This window comes from Sparus aurata, chromosome 17 (genome assembly GCF_900880675.1).
Source record: "Sparus aurata chromosome 17, fSpaAur1.1, whole genome shotgun sequence".
NCBI lineage: Eukaryota > Metazoa > Chordata > Actinopteri > Spariformes > Sparidae > Sparus > Sparus aurata.
In genome coordinates this window covers 6515866-6528127 of record NC_044203.1, presented here as the reverse complement: position 1 = coordinate 6528127, position 12262 = coordinate 6515866, and the positions used below count along the sequence as shown (strand labels likewise).

The following is a 12262-nucleotide window of genomic DNA, read 5'->3' as shown; positions in this document are numbered from 1 at the left end:
ACTTCTATTTTTTGGAGCCACCCCCACACAGACAACACAGATCTACCTTTAAATGGCATAAAGCGAAAACAATTGCAGCAGAGCAGCCGAGATGATGGTCTGAACACTCTGGTGGTGCATGACTGATGCGGTGGGACACTGTTTGAGGTTCAGGAGCTAAATCAGATGTGCACCGGGGGAAGCAGACACTAACTGGGTGTTCTCTTGTTTCCCTGCCATCCCACACATATGGAAGTAAAACCTATTTCTCTTTCCCATCATTTAACCAACGTGCTACTCCTGAGGGAGCCATGACTGTCCTCTTCTAATGTAGTGTTTTATTGTTGGCAAAATGTATCTTTCTTTAAGACAACAATCTGGTTGACTGTGAGGAAATCAGTCATTCAAAGGGAAACCACATCAATTGTGTGTGTCCAAGTCAATTTGGCTTAAAACTTCTCATCCTGCGAAATAAGGCTTGACAAACCTTTCAGAAAGCATTCTGTATTTCTGAAGGAGGTTTGTGAAGTCTGAGAAAATGACCCTGATGAAGCCATTGTGATGTCACCAGGTTAAGTCCAGTGGTGCTGCTGTGTTCTATGCACTGATTGTCAGTGCAGTCTGCTGGCACACAGCTAGACAGTCAAGAGGCTTCAGACTTGTGCACTGCAGCACAACCTCTAGAGGTGTTAAGGTGCACAAAGCACCCAGTCAGCCCTTCTTCAGTAATATCAGCTAAACCTGCAGATAAATGGGCTGTGAACCGAGTAAACAGCGGTCACATGTACAGACCAGTTTTCAATTACCTCGCGGTTAACCCTGCCAAGAGGTCTCCGTCGCTGCACAGCACAGCAGCTCATCCCTGCCTTTCTGTTCCACTGTGCTCTCCTCACTCTGCTGGTCTCAGTCCTTCAGCATACATCTAACATCCATGTGTTTTCAACACTTCTCATAGTGATGAGCTCTTGAGTTGGTCAATTGTACTCCAGTCACACTGAGTGGAGCATTTCTACAAAGGCTTTGTTCTATTTTTACATACCTTGTAGGTATGAAACCTACAAATCTATTTATAATACAGCAATCAATATCGATACATAACTTTAAATTAATTTAAGTAACACAATTAACTTCCCCCTTTTATTTTTTTATTTTTTCCCTTTTTTTCGTTTTACATCTTTTCATCTTTTTTCCTGTGTTGATATTCTTTCATTTCATCCGTTGGAGTGAAACAGTTTGATGATGAGATATGAGATGATTGGATGGGATGTAATATGAAGTGTAAGAGCTGCTACAAAAAGCCATAATTGTACATAAGAGTCATGCATAGTGATGGTTGCCCTTCCACTGTTGCGAATGTGAATGACATTTCATGGAATTCCTCCTCATCTTAACTGTTTTCATCGCTCTGATGTGAGTGGTGAAGTTAAACTGCTTTGTATATATCCGACTCAGAGTGTGGAGGCACACTGATGTGGTTTGGCATACACCGAATTTTAGACTTAATCGCACAAAGAAACACATTGCCCACATTCTTTGATGTTAAAAGCAACAGATCTACTAAAGGCCTTCATGAACTGGATACTGTGAGTCATATCACAAGTCTTAAGGCCAGTCAAGCTGGATGTATTTATGGAGATATTTTCAGGATGAAAATCTAATTCTTAGAGCATGATGCCAGGATGAGTCAGTGGTGGTCTATTCCTTTACATCTTTCTGCATCTTCTTCATTCATTAATTTCCTTCACAGACTAACACATGACAGCAACGTATCAGAGTGGGATATGGGACATGACAGCTCCTTCTCTCTATTTTCCTCAATTCAAATAATCGCTCTGAAATTTGAAATGCCTTGACTAATGCCTAGCTGTTGCTCCACCAGACAACTAGGTGCTTAAGTGACAAACGACCACATGAGAAAAAATAACCTGCCAATACTGATAGACTTACAGTCCACTCTATTTTTAACCAATGCAATGTGGTACATCAAGGCCAACTGGAGGATCGCCACAACGCCTCCTCCCTCTTCATCCTCATCAGATGATGTAACGTCTCCTCGCTCTCCTGCAGCCTCTTTAGGCATACCAAAGTTTCCAAGGGTTGAATAATAATTACATGGTTGCCTTTTGTTTTGTAATATCTAATCATTTGACCTGTTCAGGCCAAAAATACTTATTCCATGGGAGAAATCTGAAGGGAAAATATCCCTTTGATGGAACTTTTAATGATTACTAGCATCTAAAATATGACAAGCAGATACTGCTGTTTTATGAGTTGCTTTATTTTAAAACCACAGTTCGTTTCTTGAACAATACATTTTATTTTATATGTAAATCATGTTGATACGATCAATTCCCTTGAATAAAAAATACTGTATTTCCATCTAAAATATAGTAAGTAAGAGAAAAATATTATGGAAATACCCAAAGTATGAGTATAAATTCTACTTAAGTAAACTGCCTTATTCCAAAGACTTCATCAGCATCAGCATATTTCCACCAGGTGGTAATATGAGGTTATGTAATAATGATATGTTATTGAGACTTGACGCACACCATTACATATAATCCCAGGAACAAATACAACCAAACATTTTAATTAACAGGATGTGTATATCTAAACATCAGTCCCTCGCTGCATTAATTGCTCACTCTCCCCTGCCAGCTTAAACTCACTCACACACATGCTATGAGTCTCACTGTACTCTGACTCCCCTGTCTCTCTCTCCCTTTGTGTTTCACTTTGTAGCTTTAACATGAGTGTTTAACAGAAGCTATAGGGAGATGCTGTGGATAATGTGGGTAGATGTGGAAACTGACTGGTGCGTGACGTGCCCTGCCGCAATAAAGAGATGACAGGGAGAGGTACAGCACTGTCTGTGAGCCTTTTTCGGTTTCTTGTTGTGCTTGAAATGTTTTTTGTCACATAAAAAGTGAATAAAAAGTGCAACATGGCAGAAATATTCTGGATGGATTAAAGAGGCATTTTCAGCACTTTAGTTCAAGTAAAATGACTCTTAACCTCAAACCTTCTGAGTACTCATAGAAATGTATCTGTAGTACTGAGTATTGAAAGCTGTCAGCTACCTAAAGTTAGCATTCCATTTATACTACGCTTCAAGGGGCTTTCATCATCTCACAGTGTGGGACTCTTTAGATGGGATGAGAGATCAAGGCAACTGCAGCACAGTGCTGTATCATGTTCCCATGGTAAAACCCATTTGACTGTGGGATATGACTTGAGTACAGATTTCTAAGTCTGTATTTGTTTACATCTTGGTAAACAAGTGTCATTAAAAGCATCCAAAATTAGCTATTGGCAGTCATTATTTTTCAGTGAACACCTGGGTGTACAGACAGTGTGTTCACATAGGAGTGTAACTCTTACTGACATTACAGCAGCCGGGGCTAAGTCTTTTTAAGTACCTTATCTGCGACGATGAGCTGTGTCACAGGTGGTGGTTGTGGTGCTGCTGCTGCTGAAACTGCTAACGATGTTGGTGAGCAGGCCGGATTACAATCACGAACTTCATAGTGTTTTCAGAGCACTGGTATGCAACTGTCACCTTTAGCTCGGTAGTATAACTCATCCCTCTCCTTCCACAACCTCCCAATCAAGGCAGCCGAAACCGATATTTGGGACTTGAATTCATTTTGGTAAAGATTCAAATCTTCAAGATAATATAACAACCAGTGATGGAATGAACCTCAGATCTATTTACCAATAACTGTTGTTAACTACAATTTTAAGGAATTTATTTGAGTTTTTCCTTTTTCCTGCTACTTTATGGAGAATGACATGTACAGTGATACAGTTCTTAATGACATTCTCATTACCGGGCTACAAAAGTTTGTTGGCCTCTCCAGCTCAGTTTTAGATTAGGTTGAGGACTTATCTGTCTGGCAGAGACTAAATGAGAACACCTCAGCAAATACTGGCATAACGCATTGGGTCCCCCAGGGCTCCATTCTGCGACCTTTGTTGTTCAGTCTCGCTATGCTGCCAGTGAGAAATATCATCAGAGAACGTGGGATTCATTTTCATAGGTTTGTCTATGATACAGAATTGTAAATCTCCTTATCACACAGACGTTAGCCATTGACAAAGTGGTTCAATACATTGATCATATCAACTTGAGGATGTTGCAGAATTTCTTGCAACTTATCAGAGCAAGGTCCAGAGAGATACATTGTGGGTGAGTTTAAAATCCTGGGTACAAAACTCCAAGCCCTTAGAAAACTTCTTGCAAAGCCTTTAGACCCTGGTTGAATTTTTAATCTCAAATCAGTAATGTCACTAGAAATATTACTGAAAAGCAAACCTTTCATAGATATATACTTAGAGACATGCTACCATTAGGCATGCCATCATCATGATCAGACTTGATTACTGCACTTCCCTCCTCTCTGTTTTAAATGAGAAAGCCATATATAATCCAGCAGCATGTTAACTGACCAAGATCTGAAGAAGCGCACACATTTTACTTGTCCTAAAGTCCCTTCGCGGGTTAATTGTTGGTTTCAGAATAGAATTTAAGATCCTTTTACTGGTGTTCATTTCACTCAATAGACTACCTCCTGAATGCATGTCAGACATGCTTTCAATGCATCCTCTGTGTATGTCGCTCAGGTACTTGGGGAAAAGTGTCTTTTAATTGTTACTTGGGTTGGGACTCATTTTGTGAAAACATTGATTTTGTTTATCGATTCTGAATATTTGAAACAATTTTCTGTCTTCCTTTGACAGCAAGTTCACACACACACACACACACACACACACACACACACACACACACACACACACACACACACACACACACACACACACAGAGAGAGAGACAGACAGAGAACCCCTTTTGTTCACTTGCTCAAAGTATTTTTGTCTCATTCTCATTATCACTCATTTAATTTGATCTGTTTAGTAGTGATGTTAGCTCATGAAAGACGGTAAGTGAGAAGCCTATGTGATTGGAGAGTTTGGTGGACAAAGAAAACAGCAGGAGGGTTGTTTGGAAATACTTCACGTTTGAGGCATGAACAGGGAAAAGTGCAGAGCGAAAGATGCCAATAAAACAAGTTTAGCAAAGCACCTGAAGGACCGTAGAGTTTCAGTTGATGGCAAAACACTTTGACTATGGTAAGCAGTACATTAACTTAGATGGTGCTGTGCTTAAGACAGTACTATTAACTAACTTAATAATTCCAGCGTCATTAACAACACTAGTGAGTACAAAGAACTACAGGCATGTGACATATAGTGTCTATGGTCTTCACCTCTGGATTAGCCTACCAGAGGAGCTGAGGGCACTCTGTAAGCACCTTTGGATGAAATCTTAAGTCATGCTGTTTTAGCATATTTATCTCCCCTCTTCTACTGTGCTACACGGGTCTCTCTGTTCCATCATGTCTCGTATTTCCTGAAATATTATTTCTGTATTTTTACAATTACTGCACAGTTGTATTTCTCCTGTATTGTTAAGCACCTCATATTGCAATTTAGCATGATATCAATAAAGGTATAATACAAATTAAATCTGATTGATTGATTGATTAATGGATGGATTATCACAAGTGCTGAAACTTGGGTATTGTATGAGTGTTAATTCAACCATCACATTCATCTCCACTGGGATTCCAGTCAGTGTGATTAGTCAGTTTTTTCTGAATAAACATGTCTCAGGCTAACCAATCAAAGAATTGTATCTCATTTGTTGAAGTTTAAAACAAGCAGGAATTTATAAATGGCAATATATGAATTATTGTATTGTTGTCATTTTAAGACACAATGATCCAAGTAGAACTGGCGAAGGCACTATAGGTAGCAAAGACAGAATTAACATTTTACAAAAAAGCAAAAAACAAAACAAGGGAGCTGGAGTGAGTAACTAACGGCTAGATTCCAACAGATACGTGTCCAGTCCAGCTCTGCTCTGTCACGAATCCATAACTCTAGTCTATGTGTTAACTTCCAACGGGTTCGCTGCTCCGTCCGGTATTCCATAAAATGGAAAGCTGGTAGGATATCAGAGCAGAATCTTACCGAAGCCAGAATGCAACAGACATGTATCTGAAGACATTCAGAAACTGACAGGAAGTAGGACTAACCTGTCTGATGGTCCTGGCAACCAGGCTCTCCAGTACCGGTCCTCGGTCTTCATGGAGCAGGTGAACTTCATCCAAGATTAGGAGACGCACAATCTGAGACAGAGCCACATCACCTACACTCTTCCTGGTAACAACATCCCACTTCTCTGGAGTGGTCACCAACATCTGGAAAAAAACAAAGATGTTGGGAACACTAATTCAATACAATTCACAACAGAATGTAAGTTATTAAATAAAAGTACAGACAATGCACAACAACACCAAAACAAAAGGTTCCTCAAGACCGCTAAAGAGACACTATTACCTTGTGATAAAAAGATACTTATTGATCTAATCATGTTAGTAAAAAGTCAACGACAAAACAATCGTAACAAAGTTCCTAAAAGGGATACTGTTCTAATTTCACACATTAAAGTTTGTGTATAGGTCTTGTTAAGTAAGACTACATGTGTGTAAAAGGTGGTATTAAGCTTGAGTGTCTCTAGAGGAAGCTGTAAGTAATCTGATAAACTGAGTTATACATTTTGTGATGTCACTAGTGGCTACATTGCATCGCGTGTGATGTAGGCACCAGAATTTAAAACAAAGAAGAATGCTTTCAGAATATGTCCAGAATGAGTCCAACAGTGTTATAGGAGTGCAATTTTAGACATGTGTACTGCTTTTCACAACTTTTTTGCCTACATTACCCACACTTCAAGACTTTTTAACTACTTTTACACATATGCAGGAGCACTCCCTATGACATGCAAATACTCTTTAAAGAGGTCATATTATGCTTTTTGTGTTCTGCTATTCCTTTATTTTGTTATGTAGCATTTTCATGAATGTAAAAGGTCTTCTAGTAAAAAAGCCCACAGAAAGCACTGCCCCTGCACTGCCAAAAATGCCTGGTTTGGAGTAGAGCCTTTACCTCTGTAACTTAAGTGTGTGTCATATAAATATATATTTTATACATTTAATATAAAATGTATACACCCCAATCAGACAGCAGATATACAGTTGCTACTTCTGTAGCCTTGTTATTTTAGATCACACTACCTCACTCGACATGACCCGCCTACTCTGCCTCTGATTGGCTACATCCTGCCCATTAGGTAATGTGCATGTGCATCTCTCACCAAAGATTGAAAACATGCCTCATTATGTTGCTAAAATGGAGCGTTCAAGAGCGTTGTGAAAGCGGATACCATACGAGTAAAGTATTGTGTTTTTTGAAATGCATGCAAACCTGTTCTTCCAGGACTCCCAAATAAGAGTATGAACCTGAAAATTAGCATAATATGACCTGAATTTACCCTTCCCAATTAATTTAAATTAATTTAAAATAGCAAGCTAATGCCAATGTTTTAAGTTTATACAAACACAACTCAATGCTTTCTGTGATTTCATACCCAGGCACAACCATTTTGGCAGGTGTTGACTCTTTAACTAACAACACCACAAATCTTCCACTACTGTACTGCATGTCAGGATTTAAACAAATTGTATTAAAACACAATCAATTACATTAAACAAAATATACAGAATACAAGGAAGGATTAACGGGACGCTCCACCACTTTTTAAACACTTGAATTTGATTAACTCATTATGAAGAGTGCTACTCAGCCTCTGAAAACCACTGTATTGTGTTTTTTGTCTAGAGTCAAATCATCCATCATCTCAGCTTTGTTTAGAGTAAAAGAGAAGTCCTGCCTTGCAAACTGTTAAGGTTGGAAGACAGGCCATTTATAAGACAGAGTGGGTCTACTGAAAAAGAAAACACATCAATGCATTTGATAATGTCACAGTCACATGGCTGTCATTGGTCCTATTGATTGGTTGCTAAATTTCAAGAAGGCGGGTCTTATCTAATATGAGCCTGAAAGAAAGCAAAAAATAAATAAAAAATAGGAGGAAGGAAACACCCACCCAGGACATTTCTCGTTCTTATTGCTTTAGTTTCTGTCTGTGTCTGATGGTAACTGAACGAGACGAACTGAAGCCAATGCCACGCTGTGAGCCATCTGCGCACAGTTTGTAATTTGATTTGTCTAATTCTGTCTGTTAAGGCCTCATATAAACTTCAAGTGAAGTTAAGGATGCAGTTCTTCACTGGATGTATTTTTGCACAGACTTTGACCCTTTTTTATTATCCATCTCTTGTGAGTTTAAGTAAATCCAACATGAAAATTCCTTCAATACATTTTTAAAGCTTGTTCAAAAATATATTGGTAAGAGTCAAGCTGCTGTTTGCATTATTTTGCCAAAACCTTATGTATACAGTTCTGCAATTCTCTATAGATTTACCAGGAATATTGAGATTTTTTGGGAGATTACTGCTGAGACAAATTTTGTCCATAATTTTCTGCTCATTTAACTGAATGACACATATTGTAAAACCCAGAGCGACCCAACAAAAATCCCTGCGGAATACTTTGTCAGATTCAAGGCCCATTAATGCCCAATTGCCCGTAACTCCGCTCATTACAATGCAGATAGAAGCACCTAATCATAACACCACAATGTAACAGACGTACAACATTATTCACATCTTGTTCATTAAGTTACATTCATTTTGCAGTCCACAGTCTGTTTATCGCATGTATGTCAATGTCCCTCTATGATCTACTACATCCACAAGTTAGGACAAATTGTCACATTTGGGTAATAAGACACATCATCATAAGTTCTGTTCATCCTGGCATTCGTTTATATTACAGTGTATCAAAACATCTCACCTGTATTAAATGTCAACGGACACCGTCTTTGCGTGCTGCTCAGTGCCTATAATTGCGGTACAATTTTATTCTCTTTTTTTCCCAAGAAAAACAAAACAATGCATAATTAATGGTGTGTGAACTGTTTGGCAACCTGTCCGTGGGTGTGCAAATTCCTATTAAACTCTTTCTGTAAAAGCAGTTCATTAAATCCTCTCTACTTTGCATTTAAATCAATCTATCCAGCCATTAGAGGCTGGCACGCTCACAGAAGAGGAAGCGCCTGCTCCTAATTGGAGCGACTGGTTAATCTAAATGGAGGCTCTGGCAAATGAAGTACAGGCCAAAGGGCTTTCTTAATTAGCTCAGAAATACACACAAGGAGATGTAGAGAAAGCCTTCCATTGTTTGGCTGAATGGCGCTATTTATCAATAGATCACAGCAGGGCTGAAATTATCTAAATCATCCAAATACACTCATTTTTAGAATCTAATAGAAACTTCATAGAGGAAAATGTTTCTTAAATATGGCAATTTAATCAGAGAATGGGTCCATAAGCGTGTACCTCCACAAAAAAACCCAAAACATAATAGCTTGTAAGAATTGCTCTATTCATTAATTCATCACTAAACTAAAGAGCACCCAGCATGGTGGAAACCTGGATCCGTTTAAATAAACTAGAGAGCAGGAAGTATTTATTAAATCAGGACAGGGGCATGAAAAAAGTTTGGAATGACTTCCTACTTTGAACACTACTGCTTACCTCTGTTAGCGTTAAAGAACAAGCTCCAGAGAGGTGAGAGTTGCTCGAAATAAGTAATCAATCATATCCGTGTGTCTGTTTTGGTCAAATTAACATTAATGTCATGTGTTACTGCAGCTGCAAGATGAGGAAACTTTGTTCATGGTGCATTCATAGACCATTCATCATTAACAGGCAATGGGACTTCAAGCCCAAGTTTTTAAGATTATAAGCCTCTATGTTGCACTCAGCTTGTGGTGCATGGTAAAATTTGTCAAAATATAAATGTCTTCAAGAAAACAATTGTGCTGCACAGTACAGTGTATCCCAATTTGGTTTCTTTGATGATTAAAGACCTATGGCAAGGCCTGAGGCTCAGAGCAGATTCTTCATCAGTCCAAATAAGTAGAAGTCAGGACAAAGTTGGCTTGACAATCTGGGCAACTGTAGGTGCTCTGGGCTTCACATTGTATGTCCATGAAGTATACAAGTAGTCAAATGCAGACTGTATGAATTAAAGATAATTTAAAATAAATTTACATTTTTTAAACTCTATTTCTAACATGAGTGATTGATTTACTGATGTTTTAAACAAACACTGGCTCTTTTTGAGATCAACAAGTGGCTGCTTGTACAATTTTGTTCTTCAAAGACTAGATTCTTGAACACAATCCTAGCTTCAGGCAGGAACTGCACATAGATGATTTATCGTTCGCCTTCACATTATTTTGATGTGTTGGATGTAGAAAGTTATGTCAGACATTTTTTACATTACTGCCACTGCCTGGCAGGTATGTAGATGAATGTCTGTTTTTCCCCTTGTTAATTCTTTGTCAGAGACATGCTCAGCATGGAGGAGACACCTGTGACATTTCCTGCAGCACTTACAGAAAGGCCTGTGACAATATGATTACTTAGAAATCTTATGATGGTGGATTTCAAGGTGTGCCATTTATCAAGGCAGATTATGTGTAAAAGTACATACAGTATGCACATTTGATGAATTCCAGTTTCGTCATACTTATTTGGGAGGTATACACTCTACACTAATTATAAATCTTTACCATGCCAGCAGAACTGTGATATTAGCAGACTAAATATTAACAAATGGGGTAGATTTGTACCATGCAAAGCACAGCAAAACTTTTTTACAATTTACACAACCTTACAAATTCCTGATCACATTATCAATAACTTATGCAGACAACTTACTGTTTTGCACTGTAGACTAACCTACTTTGTGCATAAGAATTATTCATTCATGCCCTGATTACTCAACTTGTGTTCATCAATCAAAACATTTGTGCTGTCAAATAATTGTACTTCATTTGTGCACATAAATTAATCTGATTAGTATCTTAGCCCACTGTAACCTCAGGGACTGACGTTGTTATTATCAAAAGGGGCATTATGTAGTTTTGGAGAAGAAATTCAAAGTCAAAATTCAAATATTCACAATATTATATATATATATATATATATACACTTTTTTTTTTTTTTCTATATGTGAATAAATAAGCTGTTTTCAGAGGAAAATTAGGCCCCAGAACACAGTTCAAAGCTAGACATATATATATAAACAAAGGACAACACACTGCCACTGTTTTACTTTAAGGTCAGTTTGTTGATTCAGTTCATTAAGTCATTAAAACAAAGACATTTAGTTTGTTTGGGCGGAAAAAAATCAGCCGATGAAAATCTTTCTCTTCACATTAACATTGCTTCCTCAAAACTACATAGTGCTCCTTAAGGTACTTATAGGAACTGGGATTATTATTCACTGCAGTTTTTTTGCACTCTGGATATACTTAAATCACATTAAACAATAGGGATGGGATTCACAAATTAACTCACAATAACCTATAATTCCTGATATCTGTCCAACTGAAGAACACAAAATACAGTGCAGGAGTTATGTATGTATTCATTTTATTGAGATGTTTCAAATAAATGGACATTAACTAAGATGAAACAATGTATAAAAATGTAAATAGACTCTTAGTGACACTCTTAGTGTCAGAGGAATCTGTAGAAAATGATAAGTGATATTCTATTTATTGCTGTGAATCCTTTCTGTGTTAATTGAAGTGTAGTGGGTGGGAGTGCTCAGTAGTAGGGTCACAGAAGTGCGCAGCCATGTAAACCACAGGGCGTGATGGACCTCGCCAGCTTTCAGCACTTATAAGTAATAGCTCATGTTGCTGTGAGTCTATTTGACAAGTGATCGACATAATGACATAGAAGTATTATCAAATACTATTAAAGGGATATTCTAGGTCTTTGCAGTAAGTGCCATGACTCAATACAGCCTGACATTTCAGTAATGACTTGAAATCACTGTTTTTGAGTTGCTTTTCATGGGTTTTGCCTGTAAACTTCCTGTCACCAACAGTTTTCTTCATTAGTGTCCTTTTGCAAAATGTTACGAGGGCAAAATTGGCTGAAACACATCGGCAGTGATTTCTATTTCTCTGCATGTGACTCGACTTTACGAAGATATTTTGATACACTCCTCTCGTCCTCCCTTTGCAAGAAAACTGTCTGGCTGTCAGGCATCTCCTTCTTGGATGTCATTAACTGATATTTCCTCTCTGGACAGAGAGGGAAGAGGGCCTGGAAGTCCCAGGATGCCACCCGCCCGCACACTGGCATCCGCATGGCAGCATCCCTCCAAACCCTTTTCTGTTTCCATGGTAACTATCGCAGCCATGGAGAAAGAAGGATGTGGGAGGAAGAGG

The 12262-nt window shown here is 38.3% G+C and overlaps 1 protein-coding gene across 1 annotated transcript in view; it reads right to left on the bottom strand.

Annotated features, from left to right (window-relative positions):
* ascc3 (activating signal cointegrator 1 complex subunit 3) overlaps window positions 1–12262 on the bottom strand; it is a 169680-nt gene that overhangs the window by 82168 nt on the left and 75250 nt on the right. Inside the window, exon 11 of the mRNA XM_030394226.1 lies at window positions 6081–6245. Coding sequence (XP_030250086.1) covers window positions 6081–6245 — 165 coding nt within the window. The remainder of the gene's footprint in view (window positions 1–6080; window positions 6246–12262) is intronic.